This window comes from Diorhabda carinulata, chromosome 10 (assembly GCF_026250575.1).
Source record: "Diorhabda carinulata isolate Delta chromosome 10, icDioCari1.1, whole genome shotgun sequence".
Taxonomy (NCBI): domain Eukaryota; kingdom Metazoa; phylum Arthropoda; class Insecta; order Coleoptera; family Chrysomelidae; genus Diorhabda; species Diorhabda carinulata.
Genome location: NC_079469.1, coordinates 2,080,065 through 2,106,400, shown reverse-complemented (window position 1 = coordinate 2,106,400; position 26,336 = coordinate 2,080,065). Strand labels below are relative to the sequence as shown.

Below are 26,336 nucleotides of genomic sequence, written 5' to 3'. Positions count from 1 at the left end.
CGTCGAACATTTAAAAATTTGATTTGGACGAAGTTGTTTGTGTCAGATGGATGCATGTACTGGTTTTTACCAGGTTTTTCTTATATTAGTAATAATGATTAAATTTTTCTGTAATACTTAATGGAATTCCCTTTCCACTGATTACGAACAATTGTTTTTTAATAATACGTGAGATCTGACCACATACCTACCTCAAATATCTTGTATGATTGTTTTACCTTGAAACAAAGTCCAATTTATACATACTTATATAACAACTAATATTTTGTTTTGGTATACTCTCGAGGTGAACTTGTATGCATATTTTATACAAGGTGATTTCGTTTTAACCTCTTGAGCTGCTTTTATGTCATTAAACGAAATTTATTAGATTAGAAAAGCAGCTTGCATTACGAAATAAATTTAAGAGAATTTTTTAAGAGGCTGTAGGAAAGGAGGAGATTATGGTAATTTAACCAATTATATTACGTCTATAAACTAACACGAGTTCAAACTATAACAGGTTTACGCGGTACATAGTAATTATCTCATATCATGAAGACGTAAATACAGGGTAACTTAAAAGTTTAAAATAGCAGGTGGGTTTATAAAGCTCGTCAAAATTGTAAAGCTGAATTTAATGAAAATAGATACATTAGATTATACAGGTTGAAACAGAATAATTTACTACTTTGTGAGCCAACTACAACATTTAAATACTTCGTTTTTATTAAAATTATTTATGACATAAATTCGTAATTACTTTCAGTTGTACAACGGAATATAACGAAAGTTACTATTCTAGGGAGAAATGGCTTACCAACGCACTAAATGGTCAAACAGATTAAACATAAAAGTACTTTACGTTTTATGTGGTAAATTTAACCTGCTTGTAGGTTCGATATGTTTGTTCAGAGCATTTATTCACTTTATTTCCAATTCTGGATAGCCGTACACAAGAGAAAATGGGAGTGAACAATGTAAAATATTGAAACGTAACCTCAAATTAGTAAAAAAAAAATGAAATAAATAACCACGCATGACGTGACGTGACGTGACATGGACATCTGTGACAGTAGGTTACGTGACGTGATGTTGTTTAAAATTTAACACGTCATTTATCATAAACAAAAACTAATTCTCAATTAGAGAAGTATATAGATCAAATAATCGTAAAAAATTTGAAACTGCAAAATTGTAAACGATTGAAAACTTGTTTTATAGCAATAAAACTGTTAGAGATGATTAAAAAGAATGAATTTGATATAAAAAAATTTTCTTTTGATAACTCTAGTATATTTTCACCATTTTCTGTTATTTACAATATTCAAGATTCCTAATAAAAAGTTGACAATTATTGACGTTGAGTATTTCCCTATAACTCGAAGAATTTTGCGGTGGCCGAAGCACCTGAAAGACTTAAAAAAAAGAGAGAAAACTGACGAACCACGTCACAGACCATATAACAGTAAGCGGAGGCTCGTCAAAGTTGTGACTGGAAGGCAGTTCACTAACATTTTAAATCGCATTCTTCCACAACAGCCGCAGCAGTCGTTTCAACTTTTACCTGTGTCGATCGCGTTCTAGGCCAGTAATTCGGACAGAATTCTTCGTTTTATAGGCCAGTTTATTCGTATGTTGCGGTGAGAATAATTTTGGTGGTAAGTTAACTATGTTTTCCCAAATTTTAGTATACTTATATTAATTGGAAACATTGTTTTTTTAATTTATTTCACCGATTATTTAGTTTTTTTCTTAATTTGAACAATATTTTTTTATTAGAATTTCATTTAAACAACGTCATAATAAATCGTACACCGACTAATAAATACATAATACGAGGGATGTTACTAAAGTTTTGACAGTGATGTAAATATGTCAAATCTGACATTGCTATAATACAGTTTGACATTTTTAATTGTTAACGTAGTCATATTTGAGTTGTTCTAAACATTTATTTTGGTAAAAAATGGAATTAAATCGATTTTCTATGACTTTCGACGTAGATTAAAACAGCAAGTAGACTTGGGCATTAGTTCCACTCAATATTGCACGACATTTGGCTGTCAAAAAGATTTGTTTGAGTTGGATACCGTTTAATTTGACAATCGCTCAAAAAAAAACTTGTGTCGGTTGATGCGTTTAAATCACCTCGATCGAAATGGAAAAAATGCTTCGACGATTGGTTCAAACGCATACAAAAGTGTATTGATATTATTAAAAACGATAAAAACCATTTATAGATATTTTTTTTATATATATCAAAACTTAACTAGCAACCCTCGTATAACAGATTTTACCTTGAAATACCGGTGTTGCCAGTTGTGAAAATAGGAATGAGGTAAAAGGATTTTTGGATAGATGGCGTACTGTGAGTAAGAAATTTTTTTTTTTCAATTACGTCAAAATTTAATTTTATTTAAGTTTTATTTGAACTAAAACAATTTTTTTCGGATGTAATTATAATCATATAATAAAATGTCAATTTTTCTTGAAAAAACATTATTATTTCGACATTATCGTAGGGATAACAAACAACTATTATCCCTCTTAGCACGCCTCTGGTAACAAAGAAAAATTATATTTCAAAGTCTTCATGTCGAAACGAAAATATTTTCAAGATTTTGAAAGAATTCGCTAGAATCCGTTGAAATATGATATACTGTATAGTGTAAAGTTGTATTTTAAATATTTAATTCAGTTTCAGTTTATTATTATTTCTAAAAATTAATTATTATTTCAATTATTTTCCAATCTCGATAAAATAATACATAATAAACCACTTTAATGCGAATTTTAATTTCTTATCATTATAAAAGTCGAAATAAATTTGGCAACGTAGCAAATACTAACAATTATGACCCAACACATAATACAACAAGATTTAATTATTTATCAAAAATTGACAGCACTTTCATTACGGTGATTATACGTCATTCTAATGTCATCTGTCAATTTTACATAAATCTGATCAATAATTTAGTTTTAGTAGCCACATAAAAAAATAAATATGAAAAAAGTTAATATTATCACGAAATAGAAAATACGTCATTTAACTAATAAAACCTCCCTCGTATGTTTAGACATGCTGTATGTATAAAAATAGTGTTAAAACGATAAGAAAATGTCGGAATCAACTAACGAATTTCCCTGTATTAAATACTTAATAAACAAAAAATTGTACTTTTTATTCGGTAGGATATATACGTGTGTATGTTCGGTAGGTATCAGTGCTGTTTCCGATACGTGGTTTTGCATTGACATGCGATTTTGAAAGGTAAAACCTGAAAGAAGCTACCGACCAGTTTCTCGTTGTTATTTCGAGAAGATAGGCCGTTGACCAGTGCCAAAGATGAAGATGCCCAAAAAGTATACATTGGTAAGTTGTTTATTTATTTTTTTCTCTAATATACTTTCTATAAAATCTAACTGAATATTGTGGTCGATTAAAAAGTTGTTTCTAATTGTTTTTTGTAAAATTATTGAACCAAATCGTTCGCTTTTTCGTTCAAATCCTTAAACTGTATTTTTTTTACAAAAAATATCCAAATATACACGTTTATCCATAATATTTAAACTTTCCTATAATTCTTTATTATAAATATAACACAATATAATTAAATAATAAATTCCAAATTATATACTCACTTTGTATATTATTAAAAAAAAACAAGATCTGAATATTTTCAATCGTACTTAAAAGAGAAGACAACAAGGCAACCAACAACAAAAAACCAATATCCCTCTTCAATGACATGTCATTACGGGAAAATAATTTTATTTATATCAGTGAAATGATCAGAAAAAAACCGTCAATAGTAGATAAATATATTCATAAACGTCCTTGTAATATTTGAAATACATATTTCTTCTGTTTAAATCCAATTCGTTTGGTGACAATATCACGTCGCATAAATAGATGATTATTTCCGGGACTGTACCTTCCAAGATTCTATCCAGCGTTGCCACAGTTAACTCGCCTCCCCTAACTCTTTTTATATAATATCAATGTAATATTTGACTATATTCTTTTAATACTGTCTTTCAAAATTTTAATTAACTTCTTAATTCAGAATTTTCCTGTATAGAACACAGAAATTCACCTCTAAGAACCGTCTGTAGCAACTATAACACTAAATTAGTGTTAAGTACGTACAGAAACGTTTACCTATACTTTATATAAAAAGTGACGAATAATTTTGGCTTAAAACTTTAATAAAAAGTACATTTCATAATAATTTACAAATAACCAAATTATTTCGTTTTTGTAACCAGCTCCGGGTGTAAATAAAAAAAATTTTGTGGCAACACTGATTCTACCTAATCTTATACGTCGTCGTCTGTCAAAACGTTAACGGTTTAATATTAAAATTTAAATAATATAACCCTTTTAGATCTCTAAATTAATATTTTAATTGATAATAATATTCATAAACGGCCTTGAATTATTAGAAAATATACATTTTCATTTATTTTAATCCAATTTAATATTATTTACTAAAAAATTGTATAGACACATAATTGTTTCCGGGACTGTACCTATCATTATTTTAATATCTATTCTTTTGTGTTTGTTGCGTCAGTTGTTTAGTTATTTAAATAGGAGATTGTTAGTCAATGTGAAAAAAAAATATTTTTTTTTGTTCAACATATTTTGGTCTTATAAATTAGTAGAATATTATTTATTTCGTTGGAGTGAATCTAAAAAAGAACTTCGTATATTTTGAATTCGCAATGTTGCCGGCTCTGAGAAACGTCAGTAATTAAGAATTATATTTTGTTCGTTTTTTTTTTATTAAAGTTGTGTGATTAATTTAAAAATGGACTGGACATACTGTATAAGCACTTTTGTATATAATTTTATGATTCATTATGTGTATTATAATTTGTTTCAAGTAATAGAAAATTTATTTGATTAATTTTTATGTTATACAAATAAATCTTTATCAAACTAAATATCGAAATCATTTAGATAGCTTCTATTGTCAATTTCAATGTTTTTTTTTTTGAAATAAATAATCGAAAAATTGATCAATGTCTTATAATTAATCGGAAAATACTCAATTAATACTAATTTTATGGTTAATTCAGATCATAGTCATTTTTTATGGCATTATCGCTTTGAATCTACATTTATGGGATACGTTTTCTGGCGCATGCTCTATTAGTCTGTTATAACCCCCCAACATAGTTGTTTCTTAGCGGGTGGATTGTGTGTCAGTTAATTTCCGGACTATTTGATCAGTGTACCTAAATTTTATTGATGAAAAGTGAATTTTCGATAAAACAATTGGTAAGTTGGGAAATTTTTCATAAACTCCAAGTGATATATTAATTTACGATCAAAAATTTGGTTTGAAGTATTTATATCTGGCAACATTGTTAAGTGAAGATATTTCAGAAAGCGATCTGTCGAGTTTTGTCTACAATTTTCATTCGAGAATATTTTAAAAACTAATTAATTGAAAAAAAAAACATTTTACTTTACGTAATATAATAGATTCACGATCAAATCGATTTTCAGCTTAGAATTTATTAATTAAAACCGAATAATTAATTATGGTCAATGGTATTAAAATTTTTACTGTGACTAAATCAAGTGACGTAACAGGTGAAAATAATAATAGTTTTCTGTCACTAATAACCAGTTATCGCCCTCACTCATTATAGCCCAGTCAAATTGGTCAAAAGTCCCTGATGTAATAATAAAATTCTGTACTATAATTGTCTTTACTCATGCGCAGGTGAGGAAATTGACAGTTTCAAAGGGGGCTTCAGTTCTCAAATAGGTTTGTCAATTGTTTCCTTCATAATATGACTTTTTCCATGTCACGTGTCAGGTACTTACAGTTTATAAGTGATGAGCGATTAAAAAGTGTAAACGAGTCTATTAGTGATAAAGAACAGTTGGCATAGCCACTAAAACCGACCTAAAGCTTCCTTCTTTTTTCACATCCGTTTAAATTACCAGATTTAGCACATTGCGACTTTTTTCAAATAAAAAATCGAATAACAAGGAAACATTTTGGCACTTAAAATTGAAAAGTCTACGAAAAAACAGATGTTTCACGATTTTCTGATATTTTTATTGATAATCGCACGAATTACAATGTTTTCATAATCATAACCTTTCATGAGCAAATTTGACCGGACTATATTATTATGTTTTGACTATACTCGCATATTCTCTTCCTAATTCGGAAATCGTTTTCAAAGTCAAATTATTCGACATTAAATTGAAGATTATGTTTCATGAATATATTAAAATTAACCACCATGTACAAATTGAACGCAATCAAAAGTTTATTTACGGCTTTCATTCGGAAACAATCAGATGAAACATTTGAAAGCGTGAATAGAAAACGTTTTGACAGATGCACTTAATTAAAATGAAATCAACAAAAAGTGAGGTTGAAACACTTTTGTCTGATAATAATCAAATGTGATTTCATATGATTAATTCAATATGATTTGAATAATCAGATATCAAGTAATTTTTTAGAATAATCTCTCCAAATTATCAAAATATTCTTTGTACTACGAGCGAATCGTATTTTTACAATAAATAATATTAATCGATTTTATCAGTTCGTTTGAAAACAATTATCTTTATCTCACAGATACGATGTATTAATTTTGATTTACACAGATTGCTGTGCCGTTGACTAAATAAATTAACGTTACTCAAATTATTCTGATCATATTATTTATGATTTTAATAATTTTGAAAATCCCAAACAAGTGAACAAAACAAACATATGATAAGTATCACGTGACAAATGGAGACGAATTTAATTGGTTTCTTATAGTTGTTACCAAGTAACAGTAATAAGACATATGTTTTACATCGTTGCCACGTTGTAATTTTTTTCCCGTCGTCGATTTTTATGAACTCTTCCGAATATTTTTATTTAATTTTAATATATCATAGATTTTACGTATTTTCAGAACTGAAAAAAAAACAAACTCTTGTTTACCAACCTACAAAATGCGATATAAACTGCAAAATATTTATGTAAATATTAAAAAAAATGTCACGTATTTATATTTACGTATCAGATAAACATTTTGCACTAATTAACATATTGGTTTATAAAAAAAAAGTTAATTAAACGAAATTTACAATCTAACACGTTTCAGTAGTGGATACAAATCGTTTAAATACTTCAAAACGACCGTATGACATTGTGTCAACATGAAATTCGAAATCAATTCTTTGAACTAGATGAATCAAGGATCATTTGTCAGAAATATTTTAGAAAATCTTATTTTCAAAGATGAACCACACCTAAACGTTTCGAATTTTTCCTAGTGTATAATTCTAACGAAAAATATTAGCTAGATTACGTAAAACAATTCTTCTAGATCATTTTCGCTGTCACCAATCAAGTTTCTTTTAGAATTAATTCGATTTTCGTACATTATTTTACGTCCACCCTCGTAAGTTTAATAAGGCTTTATTAAAAAACAACTGTTGACAAAAATATTTATTTATGTTGTTGAATCTGAAGGCATTATCTAATAATAAACTCTCTGGGATACTGGCTGTTATTGCCGTATAAGAATGAACCTACTTACTTCCTAATTGAGTTAGTTCAACGACAATCGTTTCATGAGATGGTGATTTCCAAACGAGTTGGAGAGGTAAATAACTGCATATCTTATTTTACTTATATATTAACCTCTAAATGTAATCAGAAATTTTTATTGATCTGACAACGTCGCTTAAAATATAATAGCATATTATAGAATCAATACCAAAATGATTCCAAATTATTATTTTTATTTATATACATTTGGTTATAGAGATTAAAAATATATTTCAAACTATTATATGTCAGTTGAAAACGTTTCCAAAATGGAGTCTCTGGAAAATGTAAAAGGAATTAAAATAAATATTTTAACGTTATTAAAGATATTTTCGTCTTATTAAGTGTTCATTTTCGGTTCTTATACCTTTTTATATGATTTTCGTGATGATTTATATTGATTTTAGGTCCCTTTTTATAAAAAATCTATTCAAAGTAACAGGTGAAAAATTGACATTTCGACCTACTTGGTTAAGTCCGAAGTAGGTCGAAACGTCAAATTTGTACCTGTAATTTTAAACTGATTTCATATGAATAGACACCTAAAATCAAAATAAATCATCATTAAACACATTTAAAATAATTTTGACTTAGTTTACTTCCTTTAAAAATCTTAATTGAATGAAATATTAATATTAATCTTTCATAATTCTTCATTATGTGGCTGACGTGACGTAAACATAAATACCCTGAGTTTGTGAATCTGCCCACTCTTTAGAAACTGGCTAGACGACAGTGCGACGTTGCCGCATATTTAATAATAAAATGATACTGAAATTTTTCCAATTATTACGAGTGTAGAAATTTTAAAACGACTCTCGTACCAATAAAATTTATGTTACAAGCGAACTTGGTTTAAGTAATGCTTTTTTCAAACATCTCATTTAATTTTTCTGTCAAAACTGTCAACCTAAATGACACAGCTTGTTTTGACAGATAGTGAGCGATAGACGCATATTGATAGATGTTCAGAAGTGGAGAATCCATACATTTGAACCATCCTCGTATATTTTGTTTTGTTGTGTTAATTTCCAAGAGATGCATTTTTACAGATAATAAAATTCATTGTTTTGTATTGATAATTAACGGTCATTACCCAGTCCTATAATCGAAAATACACAACATTATTTGTTTACATCTTATACAAGGCGTCAATTTTTAAATATACTAGTCTATATTTTGCCACCAATAGAAAATTCAGAAGCATGCAACGTCATATTATTACGACAAAGAACGACTACAATAATCAACGTTAAAAATCTTATGAACGCCTGGAAAATTTTTCAAAAGTATTTATATATATATATTTCTTAAAACAAAATAAATATTAGTCATTTTAAAAACTTTTAGGATCAACAATATTTATTGATGATAAAACAAAAATCAATACGATTTCGATTACATCCAAATTACTGGCAACAGTGTATGTTTTGGTAGTCGACACGCCCCTTAAATTAGTTTTTTTATATGACTCTAATAGAGGGCGTTACTAATCAAGTATTTTCAAGGTTAAATTTAGAACGAGGTCAATTCTTTTCTAGCATGTTTTGGTTTAAAATAAAAACAATTATAATTATTAATATTATAAAACAATACTGTCTTTAAGTGTTAGTAAATAGTAATAGGAATCTCGACTTAATTTATAATATACATAATGACGCTATATATTTCAATTTTTATAAAAATTTCTCCACGTCGATTTTTAATCGATTGATATATTAAACTATTATTATATTAAGGAAATAAGATACTTTTATTAGTTTTATTGAAATTATTTCGTTTGTGATGATAGATTGGACCACTCTGTTCATTGTCTGCGACCGATTGGATTGTAAATAATATTAAAACCTTATCTATTATTGTTCCAAGAGATACTTAAAATCTTGACAATAAAGATAATCGTTCCTAGTTACTCAACGTTACAACTTTCTGTAAATCGTATTCGATGTAAATATATCCTTTAGAGACAGGTAAATATTGTTTTGTTTCTAATAGTTTCTGCCCACGTCCACCCTGTAATAGTTCACTAACGAATACATTAGCTTTGTAGTATTGTTTATACATCTTTATAAAGTGACATACAGATGGCGCTATAATAACTTTTAATCGACCAAATATTTATTAAATAGATGTAAAATTACGTACTCCTCTTAGATATCTTACATAGGATAGGTATAGTGATACAAAACTGTCAAAGATGCAGTCTTCTTCTATATGAGAACCCCTAACCTTTAATGAATTAAAATCTAACCAGAGCAATTTATAATTAGTAATTAATTAAAATTAATTATATATAATAATATGTAAATTATTGAATATTTCCGTTGCTCTTTATTACGTGACAGCGCGATGTTGCCACGAGCTTGTTCGAATTACGGGAGAAGAACAACTAGCAACGTTTCACTTCTAGCCCAAATTCCGTTCGGTATTGGGGGTAATTGGGGCAATTATTTCATTTTATTAAATGTCACATTTTAGAATTATTATTTTTCAGCATTTGACGTTGCACATCTATTTTCGTTTATTATAATTATGTCATCTTTGGATTATTATATATGATTTTATGTTAGGTTATTATATTTCTATGCAAATAATATAAATTTTAGTGCTACGTATAACTTCAAGATAAACTGATTATAAAAATTAACAATTACGAAAATAAACAAAAACAAATAAAACCTTAATTTTTACGAGTAAGTGTAATATTACGAGGGCGGATTGATAGAATAGTAAGAAGGCAACTGGACTGAATACCATATTTTTATTTCGAAACCGAATATAATATAAAGCTGATAAACAAATAATTCTAAACTACGGGGTGGCTCTTTATCCCCAGCAGTCTAATACAGGGTGTGTGATTGCTAACCTTCCAATAATTTGTAACTTCACATTCACTTCACTCTAATTTTATAATAGTACAGGTAAAATAGGATTAAACCCGAAATTAAATTGGGCACTTCTGATTTACTAGATTCTCGAAGGTTTTCGGTTACTGAATTTCAAGTTCCAAGAATCCATTTTACGGTGAAAATTTTGAGCTTAGGAAAAATGCTTCGGAACCAATCTGTAGAGAATTTTGTACTCTACATTTTTTGCTTGGGTAGTTTTAATCGAATTCCTCGTAGTTTTCGAGTTATTCACGATTCAAAATATTTTTTAGTGTATAAACCCATTTTGAGGTGAAAATTGTGAGGTTAGGAACAAATATTTTAGATACTTTTTTGTAGAGAATTTTGTACTGTACACTTTTTCGGTAACATTTTTTTTTGAAATCCTCATAGTTTTCGAGTTATTCACGATTCAAAATATTTTTGAGTGTATAAACCCATTTTAAGGTGAAAATTTTGAGGTTAGGAACAAATACTTGGGATACTTTTTTATAGAGAATTTTGTGCTCTACATTTTTTCTCTAGCACTTTTTTTTCGAATTCCTCATAGTTTTCGAGTTATTCACTATTCAAAATATTTTTGAGTGTATAAACCCATTGCAAGGTGAAAATTTTGAGGTTAGGAAAAAATGCTCGCGAACCAATCTGTAGAGAATTTTGTACTGTACACTTTTGCTGTAACACTTTTTTTCGAAATCCTCATAGTTTTCGAGTTATTCACAATTCAAAATATTTTTGAGTGTATAAACCCATTTTAAAGTGAAAATTTTGAGGTTAGGAAAAAATGCTTGAAAACCAATTTTTAGATAATTTTGTGCTCTATATTTTTTCTCTAGCACTTTTTTTCGAATTCCTCCTCGTAGTTTTCGAGTTATTCATGATTAAAAATATTTTTGAGTTCCAACTCCTAAAATTTTGAAAAACCGTGCCCGTAATTTTGTTAAGACTTATTCAGTAACCCATAACCTCCCATAATTTAGGAAATCAAAACCTAATTTGCCTGTACTATAATGAAATTCGTGTTAAGTTTATTGTCGAAAATTATTCCACATACTTTAATTTTTTTTTTATATTCATACCGGAATCTAGACCGCAATCGATATGGAAAGCCAGATATAGAGAAAAAGAAATGTCACTTTCTATTTTAATGGTTGGTAATACGTGATTAGATTAACGTATTCATTAATTATTTGCTCAATCTTATTTTTTATAACCAAACAGCCGATATGTGAATTAATCAAATCAATTTTTATTAATAATAACTTTAATACCGCCATAACATAAACCTTCTAGTTAATTACAGTAATATACTATGCCCCTCCACCCACTATGTATATACAGTCTAACAAACAAAAACAGAAATTAATCATATTCGATATTAGCAAATCGAAACATTCGAAATTAATCATCGTTGGCGGAGGGAATTTTGAATTTTAGTTTACAAATTTTACTTTATTACAGAATAAAATGGCCGACGGTAATCAGGCGAAAACTTTGCCTCAATACATCGCAGCTCTTTCCGGTAAGAAACGTTTTATTATTATTTATTAACAGGGGGATAAAATATTGAGTGTCGAAATTAACATGGGCGTGTAAAACAAACTATACACATAGAAAAAATCTGTTACGGCTGCAAGTTAGGTTAGGGTAGATAGGATTAAACGCACGTATTTACTTAAAATTCAATATCAAGCTTTCCAATAGGACGCAAATCTTGTCAAACTTGGAACCATTTAGCCGCTTTCAGGGGTTTCAGAGATCGTGGAATAGTGTACTAATTGTAATATATTTCCGCGCTATCGAAACTTACGTATTTTGGTTGTTTCTTTAAAAAAAAATCGTTAATGATAATTAGCTGGCAATGGCCTCATTTAACGGGTTTTTTTTTCCTCTATCGCTCATTTATTCACATTCTTTTGCTTTATTTTCAAATAGTAGGTGACTTTTAGTTTGTTATTGTTTATTATTAAATCGATATTTCTCGGGATTATTTCTAGAACACTGCTCATAGTGGATCTCCTCGGTTTAAACAACATTTTTGTTTCAAAATTACTCGATAAGTTTCGTTCTTTTACCAAATAAAGTATTCCTAGAGCTGCTAGAGCCTGAAATGGATGTTTTACAGTACATAAAGAGAAGCTCCGGATTTAATCCTTGGTCCTAACTATTATTGTGGTTTAGTCTTCATTATGAACCCTTTTTAGATCTCATTTGTGTGGTCGAGTATTTACCGATTCTACTCTTTATCATTCTGGCTAGAACTTTGTATACGACATCTAAAAAATTGTCAAATTTAATTTTTGTTATGTTCTGGGTAAATAATTACCATTTGGTTTGGCAACTGCTCTTGTGCCCATATATTCGCTTCCTCAAGAGTTTACAACCTCTAATGGAACCTGTCGACTGTCATTCGAAGTTCTCTTAAAGTTCAAGTACACGGGGCGAGTTTCCAAGCTACAAGCCGGCTTTTTTCACAAGCAGCTCGTAAACTAGCTGCTTGTACTCACAGTAGCTTGTGCACAAGTTGCTAGTAGGAGTTAGTGTTGAAGATGTCAGAGGATCTGGTTCAATCGGGAGTTGCAGTTGTAGTTAAAAACACGAAACGGAAAGTGCAAACGTGTGGGTGAAACCGTGGATAGGAAGATGTACCGATTAAGGTGCATCAAATACTTTACTGAAATAGCTGAAGAAACGAAGATCCTGCGGCGTATAGAATTGAGAATTACAGGTCAACAGTTTGATGAACTATTGGGAATGGTAGAGGAAATGTTGCCAAAACAGGACACGATATTCAAGTCTCTGGAATACCTGTGTCGAGTTTCAGAAACAACAATGTCGAGGTTTCTAACCCATGTACTTAGGGCGATTTGTTATGTTCTTCGACCATTCATTTTTAATGGACTTGATTTTAGACTTAAGTAGCTTCGCATCCATTTGGCCTAACAACTGATTTTCTTTCAGCTCAGACATATATAAGTCGGTTAAAATTCGCATCCCTCGACGATTTGTTGCTTTGTTGGTGTAGTCTTTGTGAAATATTACTAGTGTTTCACTTTATCTTCACAACAGGATCTAGATAGGACACTGTAGGGAAACCACCAATAATTTAGCAAATCTTCACAATAACCTAACCTAATTAACAGCAGACTTATTAGCTTGTAAAAACCCGTTTATTTGAGCCTTTAAGTTGGCGGAGACAAATTTTTTTTCATTTTTTTTTGCTAAATCGTTTGTTTTTGATTTTCCGATCAAATTTGATGTTTGTTCGAAATTCATTTTTTTATAAATTATTATCAAAATTTTAACCTCAACTCAGCTCCTAACGTAATCAATTATGAGTTTTTTTTATTATTTTACTCAATCTCAGTGAGTTATCGTTTGTTCGGTCAAAAAAATATGTTTGTTCGATCGTTTAATTATTAAATTTTCAATTATCATTTCTGCGCACGCGCGCTTATACAAGATTACGCGGTTCATTTGAATCTTGTTTATATCAGTCAACACAAATAATAATTACACTGGCACACAATAAAAAATTAAAGTTCTCTGTACATTTGACCGGATTTTTCGAAGTCTTTGTATTTTAACCCGCCGAATCCGAATACGAGGTAAGCTCGACCTGTATACTCTTAAAAATTTCAAGAAAATTTAAAAAAAAAACCGAAAAATAAAGGAATTCGGAAGCTATGATGATAAAAAAATTTTCAAACTTAACTAAACATAATTATCATGCATTTTGATTCGCTGAATATAAGTCTAAAGTTTATTTTGATAATTAGCCGTTTAAAATCTAAATATGTTAAAAAAAATGCGTTTTTGATAATGTAAAACATTTTATGGAGCCAATTTACGATTTTCATTTGCTAAATCTAAATTTTGAGTTTATTTGGCTTATACGCCATTGTTATGAACGAGATTCAAATGAACCCCGCGTAATCTTGTATAAGCGCGCGTGCGCAAAAACGATAATTAGACCATGATGTTGCTGGGGAATTGAAAAATTAATTATTAAGAATAAAACGGTCGAACAAACATCAAATTTGATCGAACAATCAAGAACAAACGATTTATTTATCCCCGCCAAATTAAGAGAGCTGCCATTCGATGGTTTCATTCACTGACTCTTCCTTCGTCTTCTTCTTCTTCCAGATCCTGTCTCAAATCATTTAGCAGTTGATTGTCAAGTTTCAAGTTTTTCTTTGTTCCTCCGATGAATGAATGTCGAATGCTTTAATTTCCTTTATTCACATATTTTATTTGCTTTCATCCTTTCGTTTTAGTACTTCGTCCTTCCAACATTTCTAATCTGGTCTGGTTTCTTCCTGTTCAAACACCATTCCTCTTTCTTCCCAAATCTTCCCGGCTGTCAAATCAAATTATTCGTTGTTTTCTTCATCTTTTAATATTTAACACTTTTTATTTACATTTTTGTTTTGTTTTGCAGTTTGTCTGGGAGCTGTAGCCGCCGGAGCTATCCTCGGTTGGACCGCCAACATATCGGATCGATTAAAAAACGCCGAATTCAACGATATCGAAATAACGGACGACGCTCTAGGTTGGATCGGTTCGTTCGCAACATTAGGAGCCATGGTGACCTGTTTCCCCATAGGTTTCCTCTGCGACAAAATCGGTAGAAAATGGAGTTGTATCTTAACGGTGATACCGTTCACGATCGGTTGGCTATTGGTCATTTTCGCTAAGAATCTCAGCATGATATACGCCGGTAGGTTTCTAACGGGATTAGCCGGGGGGGCGTTTTGCGTCGCGGCGCCTATTTACACGGCGGAAATCGCGCAAACGAACATCAGAGGAACGCTGGGAAGTTTTTTTCAATTGTTATTAACCGTCGGTATTCTTATCGTTTACGTAGCAGGCGCGTTCGTCACGCCTTTAACTCTAGCCGTACTATCCGCTGTTATTCCTTTGGTATTCGCGGCCGTGTTCTTTTTCCAACCGGAAACTCCCGTTTATCTAATGAAGAAAAATAACGGGGATGGAGCTAAGAAGGCTTTGCAACGATTGCGGGGATCTGCATATAATTGTGACGCGGAACTTAAAGAAATTCAACAAAACATCGAAAAATCTACTTCGGAACAAAATTCGTTTGTGGAAATATTGAAAACTAAAGCTAGTATCAAAGCTAATATCATCACGTTCGGTCTTATGTTTTTTCAACAGTTGAGCGGCGTTAACGCGGTTATTTTTTATACGGGGGATATTTTCAAAGCTGCCGGTTCCTCTAGCTTGAAACCGAGTACCGGAACGATTATAGTCGGTGTATTACAAACGGTGGCTACGTTTTTATCGGCTTTAATAGTCGATAAATTCGGTAGGAAGATCTTATTGATAATATCGATCGTTTTTATGGGGGTTTCGGGTTTGGTTCTTGGTGTATACTTCTCGTTATCTTATAGAAATCTCATCGATCAAGATCGAATCGATGCTATCGGTGTTTTACCGATAGTGTGTTTGAGTGTTTTCATTGTGATGTTCTCTTTGGGTTTCGGACCGATTCCGTGGATGATTTCGGCGGAATTGTTGCCTCAGGAGATTAAATCTACGATGTGTTCGGCGGCCGCTATGTTTAACTGGTTTTTGGCTTTTATAGTCACTAAGTTTTATGTTAATTTGAAAGAAGGCGTCGGACCGGACGTTACTTTCTATATTTTCTCGGGGATATGCTTCTTGGGAGTTGTTTTTATTGTTTTCCTCGTACCCGAGACGAAAGGTAAAACCGTCGCGGAAGTACAAGCCATTTTAAGCGGTGAACCGATTAAATCTAGCGAAAAAGAGGGTATCGACAATCCTTCTTTCGATAATTAGTCATAATTTTTATTTAAAGTACCTGGTTTTTATATATATATATTTGTTGTTTTTTTTAGTAATGTTTTACATCGCATTCGACTTTCGTGATTTACACGTTGATCGTGTGATCCGAAAATATTTTATCTTGTGATTTTAAAATTTTATCTGTTTTAATCGTTTTATAATTTTTTTTTTCTGATTTTATACAAAAAACAAATTCAAATCGTGTAAAACACTAAAAACAAAAAAAAATTATTCCTATTTTTTAAACCCCACGCCACTGGTAAACATTATTTTGACAAAACAATAATCGATTATTCATCGATAGTACGAAATAATTTGAGATTTGTATCCAACTTCCCATGAATTTGTAATACTAAATCTACGACGTCATTATTTCGTACGCTTTTAACGAGATATCGTGAATAATTTAATTTGACATATGTCAGTTCACTCTTATAATTTAATTCCATCAAATTTATTTGTGTGCGAATATTTTTGTTTTATAACAACGATTATTTTAAACAATTGAAAATCTAAAATTAAATAAATAGATCGTATTTGAATATTTATAACTATGTGTGAAATTGTATATTTAGTCAATTATATGCCATTATCGATATTATTGATTGCTTAATTTATTATATTTTATTTAAAAAAAAAAATATTAAAATTATATTATATTACCTTGTGTTTTATTTCATCACGTACTAAGTGGCAATTGGGGAAAAGAACAGTCATATACGTATACGTATCTCGAATATATTGAGGAAACATTTTAAATAACGTTCGTCTTGCAATAAAATATATAACACTTAAAAAGTATATCGAGGACACGAAAAATTACCTATTTTATACGAAACTCGTGGGTTAAACACTTTTAAATAAATAAAAACACCGAAAAGAACAGTAGAATTGTACAAAACACTTTATTAGTTACACACACTTTCACAACAAATATTTTTCAACGATTTTCTGTAATACACACACCAATTTATATCTTACATTGCACAAACAAAATTTAACATCAACTATTTTTGATAAATTACATCGCGATTAAATGAAAATACTAATCGGCTAAAATAACGAAATAACAGGCATTGAAAATTTTGACATTCTTCTTTTTTATCTACAATTCTTTTACATCTAGAAACATACACTTGTGTATTGAGTACTGCATTGCTAAATACCTAGTTAGCTCTAACACTAGATTAAAAACTACATTTAAATTTCTTTAATTTCTTATTTCTTAGACCTTTTGATATATTAATGCATCTAAATGTTTTTGATTTCAGGTCTGTTCTATTTTGAAATTAATCGAAACGTCAAATTTTATCTTCTAAAAATTATTAAGTAAACTGATTTTAAAACAGAATAGACTTAAAATCAAGAACATTTAGATGCATTAATTACATTTAAATATATAGTCACACCGCTATATTTTCTTTTAAAGCAATAAAAATGAGCTAAACAGGTGAACCCAATATTTAGAGACTGGTTTCGTATATCGAACTTATGTTTTTAGATTCCTTTCGAGTTCAAATTGTTTTGTATATCCTTCATTTCGCTCTCTTTTATCTAATATAATATTAAATAAATTAACACACTTGTAGGATATTTAAACCTTTAATATTGAGAACACACTTGTAGTGTGATTAGACCTTTAGTATTGAGAATCGGCAAGAGTGGACAACCCGCGAAAAAATGTCAAGCTGTCAGTAGTAGTATTGTATGACAGAGGCTAGAAATAACCGGCCGTAAAGTATTAATTCATAATTGTATACATATAGTGTAAATAAAACTAAAGCAAAAGCGGAACGTTTTATTTATGCATTAAATAAATAAAACGTAACAACAGTTTTATTTAAATATAATAAAAGGCAGAGTTGATATGCACGTTGAGTTGCATACATTGAAATTTCCTTGCGTATGCTGGGTTGCATACCTTAAAGTCTGCTGGTACTGATTCTATCTTTCAATTTCGAAATGTTATGTAACATTGGAATTTTCCAATAATATAAGTGTGATAAATAAAAAACGAAATAACGATGCGTATTATTTATTTACAGTATCTATAAATGGAAGACTATATATTTCATTATTTTATTGGTTGTTAGCGTGTCCGTGGTGGGCTCGAGAGTGTTCGTGGTGGGTTCGAGAGTGTTCGTGGTGATTTCGAGCGTGTCCTTTATTCTTGTTGTCTGAAAATGAACAAATAAAAATTAATATGTAATGAAAATACTCATCTTTAATCTAAGATTATCATTCTTCTTTTTTAAAAAGACTTTTTGATCATTTATACCCGAATATACACTCCGGGAACAAATATTAATTTTTACATGTTTGTTTTTACCTCTTAGCGCAAAATGTCCGCTTCCTATACTTCCGCTTCCACCTAAACTTAAGCCTCCACTTCCGCTACCACTGCCGCTTCCACTACCACTTCCACTTCCGCTACCGCTTCCGCTACCGCTTCCGCTACCGCTTCCGCTACCGCTTCCGCTACCGCTTCCGCTACCGCTACCGCTTCCGCTACCACTTCCGCTACCGCTTCCGCTACCACTTCCGCTGCCACTTCCGCTTCCACTTCCACTGCCGCTTCCATTACCACTTCCGTCTAAGCTTATGTCCAAGCCTCCACTCCCATCGGCATTTCCACTTGAGCTACCATCGTTACTTCCTCCATCACTACCATGACCGTTACTGCCAAAACTTCCACTCAAACCACTGCCTAAGTTTCCATCTGAGTTCCCTCCAAAGTTCCAGCCAGTTTCACCGCTGTTTCCTGAATTTTCATTTCCGCCATTTCCACCTATGGTAAATTAAATTGGTTTATAGAAAATATTGAATAATAATACTCGAAAAATTTACCTCCCAGTCCCAATCCAAATGATCCGGAACTTCCTGAAGACGCGCCACCATCTCCTAAGATCGAAATATTTCCTCGTCATTAAGTATAGAATTTTCAACTTTCAATTTACCTCCTAGACCAAATGTAAGCGAGCCATCCCCGCCTCCGTTTCCACCGATACTTCCACTACCAGTACCGCTTCCACTTCCACTACCAGTACCGCTTCCACTTCCACTACCAGTACCGCTTCCACTTCCACTTCCACTACCAGTACCGCTGCCACTGCCGCCTAAGTTTCCATTTGAGTTGCCACCAAAGTTCCAGCCAGTTTCTCCGCTGCTTCCTGAACTTCCATTTCCGCCATTGCTACCACTTCCTAAAGCAAATTAAATTGGTTTATAGGAAATATTTAACAATAATAATCAAAAAATTCACCTCCCAGTCCCAATCCAAATGATCCGGAATTTCCTGAAGACGCGCCATCATCACCTAAGATCGAAAAATTTTCTCGTCATTAAGTATAGAATTTTCAACATTCAATTTACCTCCTAGACCAAATGTAAACGAGCCATTTCCGCCTCCGTTTCCACCGATACTTCCACTACCAGTACCGCTTCCACTTCCACTACCAGTACCGCTTCCACTTCCACTACCAGTACCAGTTCCAGTACCGCTGCTAGAATTTCCGTTACCTAGAGTATCTAGAAACAGTTTAAATCTGTATTATTAAACAATTGGACGATAGAAAACTTCATTATTAGATTATTAATATGAATATATAATATTCTTACCTTTGTTTCCACCCCAACTCCAGCTATTTAACCAAGGGAATAAACCATTGCCTCCAAAATTAACTGATCCACCAATAGATCCATTACCATTTATTCTAAATATTAAAAGAATCGAAAATATTTTTATCGATTAAATTATGAATATTTGATAATGAGTTTTGTGGTTGTGTAAAAGAATCAAACGCAACGACGTTCGATGCACTATAGAAATAAATCTACATAAACATCACATAAAACGAAGTAGAGGTATATTTGATGTCAATGATATGACATAAAAAATGCGAGGTTGTCAGATTAATAAATCTGCGGTTTTTATTGGGAAAAAAAATTTAAAACTACTATTGGACTAAATTAATACTATTTATAGAAATATGAGTTTAGTATGATTATTTTAAATTCGTGTATTATTTTAATTATGAAATAATTTTAAAACTATTAATGGGAGGTGATTTGTATTAATTGAGTTGAAAATATTTCTATTTATATACGAGGGATGAAATAATTGATTTCCACAGAAAAAGTTACATAACCGTTAAGAAGAATAATTTATTTTTCGATTTTCGTAAAAAACGAGTCAAATTTATGTGAAATTTTAACACGGAAACGTGAGGAAAACAAATAATATAATATCGCTACAGTGTTGTCAAGTCATATTTATGATTTATACTTACGTTCCGTAACCGTTTCCATTGCCGTCAACAGCTGGAAGGGTAACGGGCGTCGGTTTAGGCGTAGTAGCACCGTTAATATTCAACAAACCCTTAATGAAAACCCCAATTCCAGCGGTGACACTCGTGGATTGTTCAGATTTCAACAACACGCTAATCTGCAACTCTCCACCGCTACTAACTTGAACAGCCGATGAAAGTGCGGCAAAAATATCGCTCAGTATAGGAATGGATTTAAGTAGAGATACGACATCGAATTTCGTAAGCAAACCGATGATGTTACCAATATTGATGTTCTTCAGTATATAACTCACTATATTTCCAGTGACTTTAATCGTTATACCGAGTCCTCTGAGAAGAACGACACCGTACACAGTCGTCACTAATCGGATAAGTGCGAAAAGAAGAATGGAAATAGATAGAGAAATATTTACCGCACCTCCAATTCGAATAAGAACTTTAACAACTAATTCCAAAGCTTTTTGAGACCCCGTAACCAAAACTTGTAGTATTTCTGAGACGTTTATACCCAAAACGATTAAATTATTATTTTGTATTTGCGTTATAATATCGATAGTTACCGATAGGGCGTTTTGGCAGTTAGTGACGCGTATAGCTTCGATTAAAGTATCCCAATAGACTTTGATTTCGATATCGTCGTGTTTATTGGCGGAAAATTCGATTAGAGTTTGTATTAAAACTTCAATATTGATTGATCCTTGTAGAACGCCGACTATTTGAGAAATAACTTTAAGAGCGCCGGTTACTCCGACGCTAATTCCACCTCCTAATTGTACTATGACATTTAACAGCTGTTCGACGCTGTTCAAATAATTACCCAGAGCAGATAAATCGAATTTAGCACCTAAGTAGAGTACCAAACGAGTCAGTACTTCAATACCGTTACTAGAAGATAGTAATTCAGAGAAATTGATGGAGATGTTTGCTTCGATTATTGCGAACAAACCTCCTTGAATTTGTCCGAAAATAACGCCTATACCACTTAGGAAGTTTTGTAATCTCAATACATCACCTTGTAGGTGTATTGCGGCTGCACCGATCAACTTGAGAATCCCATTAAGATTTCCTTTTAACAAAACAATAAAGTTCGATGATATAGAGATAAACAGTGATAAACCAACTGTAATATCACTTTGTATATCAATATTATCAACTAATTTAACTAAAAGATTTCCAGTAAATTCGTATGTTTCCTTAGAAGATGATTTAACGTCAAATTTAACACCGATATTTAAATTCAATAATACTTTTAGAGATTCTAGTTTCGAGAAATAGATTTGGAACGAATCCCGTGAATTCAACCATAGATTAATATTTGTGCTCGATTTGATGTAACGCCCCGTTTGCGTTGCGATATCTATGATAACGCCACCACCGCTTGTACCGTTAAGTATTGCTGTTATATTGGCGTTTATATCGATGATCAATGCTACGTTCGCCGTTGTGTTAACGATCGCTATTAGATTTGTGGTTTGGTTAACGAATAATTGCAACGGTCCGGTCGGTTTTTCTTGTGTGCATTGTAAATGACATTGTTTGGTTTCAGATGATCGTTCTTTAAACAAGGATAATCTCGATTTCGGTGCTAGATATTTAGCACGTTGATACTCTGTAATAAAATTAAAAAAAAAATTGAATAATAGCTTCCTAATAGTTTTTTATTGTAATCAGAAAAATATTATGATGTGGCAACGATGTAAAACATCTGTTGAGTATATCATATAAACTGACTCAAAGTTTAAGGCTCAATTCAAAATGTATTAATTTCTATATGTGAAAACAGTAATTTTTTTTAAAATTATTTATGGAGAACGTATTTAAAACATTAAACAATAAAAATATAATAACTGAGATGTTACATATCATTAAAAACTATGTATAAAAGTGAGGTTATGAAACTTACCATGCCCCAAAGTGCTCCCAACGAGGATACACAACAAAATCGAAGTTAGTTGATTGTTGTTCATTGTCGATTTTGAATTGGTGTTTCGCTTTTTTTCGCTTCTTTTTATACGAAAGAATAATCAACAGAATGAATGTTATGAACAATAGAATGTTAAACGATAAGTTATTTGAATACATTTAGTTAATAATTGTATACTTAATTTCTGTAATAAATTATAGTTATCTATTATATCGACGACGAAGAATTTTTTAACGTTTAATGGCAATTCTATTTCAAAAATTTTTGGTATGCCACTTATCATCAGAGAATTGTAACATGACAAGGACACGCTACCCACGTCAATAGTTAACTTTAATGCAAAAATTTTTAATATAATAATTTTTTTATCTAACCATCTTCCAATATTTCATTTTGTTTTCGTTTGTTCTTATATTTGACAATTTTTCGAAACAAATATCGTGAAGTTTCTTATATTTAACTTGATTTAATAAAGTATATTAACATTCAAATATTGTTCATAATAAACATTCAACAAATTTGGAGAATGCGCCGTAATGACTATTGACCCTTAATGAACAATGTATCAATTTTTACTTTCGCGATGTTGTCGAATTTCCCTTTTTCATTAAATTAATAGTCAATTTTATTTATTAAATATAATACTCTCTATCTTATATCGTTATTAAAAATACAATTTCATATTTATACAATTATATTGTTAAAAGATTATGATTGTATTTTTATTAATTAGGCATCTCATATTTCTGTTTTATATATATTTAGTTGTAGCTGTAGATGTAAAATATGTAGTATTCAAAAAAAGAAGTAGATCTAATTCTGCGCAACAGATGGGAAGACTTTTGTTAAACGTCACTATAACAGCTGATAATAACAACAAAATATTTAAACAATCATTTATTAAATCGTTGTAATCGAATTTAATATGAGTCAAGACAGGTATTCTTTAATAAATACTTCTACAAATTCTAATATAGTTGAAGAATCCGGATATGGATCTGTCGTAAGTGTGTACAAGATATTTATAATCATTTTGTTTTGTTGTGAAAAAATAAGAACTTTTTGTATACGTTTATTGACTTTATTTATTTATTTCAGGATAACAGTGGGGACAAACCTAAAAAATTTAAACAATATATCGCAGCATTTGCAGGTAAGTTGGTTAATACAATTTTTTTCGTATTTTTACGTTAAAATCATATTTCCCAGCCACCCTATCAGCGTTGGCAGCGGGTACAGTACTAGCATGGACGTCACCGATTCTCAACGATTTAGAAACTGGTAAATATCGTAATATTAAATTAGATAGTGACCAATTAGGTTGGATTGGATCTTTCGTGATGCTTGGAGGAATGGTGATGTGTATACCGACAGGTTTTATTTGCGACATACTAGGTCGTAAAAAAACGCTATTACTCCTATTCATCCCGTTTACTATTGGTTGGTTATTAATTATTTTTGCTGAAAACGTGTTGATGTTATATTTCGGTAGATTAATAACCGGTACTGCTGCGGGGGCTTGTTGTGTAGCTGCGCCGTTGTACACCAGCGAAATCGCTCATAAATCGTTAAGAGGAGCTTTGAGTAGTTACTTTCAACTCATGGTTACTGTGGGGATATTTTTAGCGTACGTAGTGGGGAAATATTTGACCCCGGTTTATTTTACCATATGGTGCGCTTCCGTACCGTTTATTTTTATTATTTTCTTTGTAATTCAACCAGAATCGCCGGTGTATTTGATAAAACGAGGGAAATACGAGGAAGCTAAACAAGCTTTGATCTTATTAAGGGGGCTTCATTATAGAATTGATGCTGAACTAGTAGAAATTGAAGGTTTTTTGAAGGAGAGTACACAAACTAGTATTTCGTTAATTGATACATTTAAAAAACGTTCAATTATTATAGCTTTCGTTATTTCTTCTTCTTTGATGTTTTTTCAACAATTTTCCGGTATAAATACGATTATTCTTTATACTACGGATATTTTTAAAGCTTCTGGTATAAGTTTAGATGCCAATACGGCTTCTATTATTGTAGGTTTTTTTCAGGTTATGGCAACTTTCGTTGCCTCTTTGGTAATCGATAAACTTGGTAGACGAATACTTTTATTTGTGTCGTCGTTGTTTATTACGCTCAGTATATTCTTTTTGGGTGTGTATTTTTCTCTTAAAGACCGGAGCGGAATGGACGAGGATGTTTTGGGGAAACTCGGGTTTTTACCTGTAAGCGCTTTGTGTGTTTTTATAATCGCTTATTCGGTAGGTTTGGGGCCCATTCCGTGGGTTATTTCTTCGGAAATTTTTCCTACTGAGATTAAAAGTATCGCTAGTTCTACGGCGGGGACTTTTAACTGGTTCTTGGCTTTCCTACTTACCAGATTTTATGTGCAAATATGCGATTATATAGGGCAAGACAGTACTTTTTATATTTTCGGTTTTGCTTCGATGATCGGTATTTTCTTTGTTCATATTTTCGTTATAGAAACAAAGGGAAAGAACGTTTCCGAGATACAGGTTCAATTAAATAACTATTGATAGCAATAACAATGTATCGATAGAAATGGTTTGACAATCACAACAATGGAGTGTTAAATCGTTTCAATTCGTCCAAAAATTCCTCTCAGTTATCGACGTTTTCATTTTCCTATAAAGATCTGTCTGGTTCCACAAATTTTTCCGCCAGAAATAAAGTACCAAATTCTATTATTTTTATCTCACAACGGCAACACCGCATTTAAAGATTACTGAAATATTTGTGTGACATGAAAGTACACTTTGGACTGTTTTGTCGATAAAATTACGAACGTTATAACTATCGTGTATTATGTCAATGGTTATTAGAACGCTCTACAGAATTTTCTACTTCTGCAGTAGCGATAACATAGACATAGTATATGTCTATGGTTGATAAATAGCCACCATATTGTTTATTACCCGAGATCTGACAACATTTATAACCTATGAAATATTTACTTTTAACTGATTTTCATTTTTAAACACTATTTGAAATTTTGGGATTAAAATCTCTAAATTTATTTTATTTATTATGTATATTCAAGTTAGTGAATACTATATTTATTAAAAAAAGAACTTTATATTTTTGTAAAGTTTATCGAAATCTTTTCAGTAAGTAACTTTACATTATATATAAAAAAATATTCAAATTCCACATATATCTTATTTGAGAGATTGTTATTTAATGAATGTACTAATTACATTTAAATGAAGTATCTTTAATGATAATTTCGAATGTAAATACTTTCTGTGATTTTATTTAATTCTAGTTTTAATGACCTTTAATTCCAAAGTCTTATTTACTTATTGAATTTTCTGAAAGATAGTTCCTAATTTTAATTTAAATATTGTTTGAACACACTGTTTATTATCACTACACCAACACTCTCTATTATACAGTTCAACCCTCTTTTAAGATAACAAAACTATTTTCAAAAATCATCAATGATCTTTGTAATGAATTTTTTCATTAAAAAATTTACACCGTTCCACAATTATCGAACAAATATTTTCTATGTAGTATTAAAACTATGATACAGTATGTACAGTGTGGCTCAAATATGATATATTTATGTAATTGATTTAATGCTATTTGTATTTGTTGATATTTTATCCAATTATATGAGTTATACATCAATGTTTACTAGTTTTTTGTAGTTTTATTTATATTAAAACCCAAAAGAATCGCGTTAATACACCCGATCAACAAAATGGCGATATAACAGTCATTGTAATATACAGAACCACTCTGTAAAGGAAAATAATACGAAGAATCGTACAATATAACAGAAATGTTTTAAGTACAA

General features: G+C 31.0%; 3 protein-coding genes across 9 annotated transcripts; 2 read left to right on the top strand and 1 right to left on the bottom strand.

The window, feature by feature from the left end:
* Window positions 1-1,458: 1,458 nt before the first annotated feature.
* On the top strand, window positions 1,459-16,947 carry LOC130898979 (facilitated trehalose transporter Tret1). Of its 4 annotated transcripts, XM_057808620.1 has the most exons (4): window positions 1,459-1,640; window positions 3,204-3,358; window positions 11,918-11,978; window positions 14,901-16,947. In XM_057808620.1, exons 2-4 carry the CDS (start codon window positions 3,332-3,334, stop codon window positions 16,277-16,279), a joined length of 1,467 nt encoding a protein of 488 aa, XP_057664603.1. In that variant the 5' UTR covers window positions 1,459-1,640; window positions 3,204-3,331; the 3' UTR covers window positions 16,280-16,947. The 4 variants fall into 4 exon arrangements, with proteins under 4 accessions (XP_057664603.1, XP_057664602.1, XP_057664604.1 ...); XM_057808619.1 differs by lacking the exons at window positions 1,459-1,640; window positions 3,204-3,358 and adding an exon at window positions 4,925-5,272; XM_057808621.1 differs by lacking the exons at window positions 1,459-1,640; window positions 3,204-3,358 and adding an exon at window positions 7,517-7,623.
* Window positions 16,948-18,304: 1,357 nt separating this feature from the next.
* Window positions 18,305-22,650, bottom strand: LOC130898977 (uncharacterized). Of its 4 annotated transcripts, XM_057808618.1 has the most exons (10): window positions 22,496-22,605; window positions 20,575-22,201; window positions 19,904-19,998; window positions 19,658-19,813; window positions 19,548-19,601; window positions 19,243-19,488; window positions 19,133-19,186; window positions 18,754-19,073; window positions 18,615-18,723; window positions 18,305-18,462 (listed from the first exon to the last, which is right to left on the bottom strand). In XM_057808618.1, exons 1-10 carry the CDS (start codon window positions 22,557-22,559, stop codon window positions 18,365-18,367), a joined length of 2,823 nt encoding a protein of 940 aa, XP_057664601.1. In that variant the 5' UTR covers window positions 22,560-22,605; the 3' UTR covers window positions 18,305-18,364. The 4 variants fall into 4 exon arrangements, with proteins under 4 accessions (XP_057664601.1, XP_057664599.1, XP_057664600.1 ...); XM_057808616.1 differs by having other exon boundaries at window positions 18,615-19,073; window positions 22,496-22,650; XM_057808617.1 differs by having other exon boundaries at window positions 18,615-19,073; window positions 19,658-19,804.
* Window positions 22,651-23,322: 672 nt separating this feature from the next.
* LOC130898976 (facilitated trehalose transporter Tret1-like) lies at window positions 23,323-26,167 on the top strand. The gene is made up of 3 exons (XM_057808614.1): window positions 23,323-23,519; window positions 23,615-23,669; window positions 23,726-26,167. Exons 1-3 carry the CDS (start codon window positions 23,442-23,444, stop codon window positions 25,048-25,050), a joined length of 1,458 nt encoding a protein of 485 aa, XP_057664597.1. The 5' UTR covers window positions 23,323-23,441; the 3' UTR covers window positions 25,051-26,167.
* Window positions 26,168-26,336: the final 169 nt, after the last annotated feature.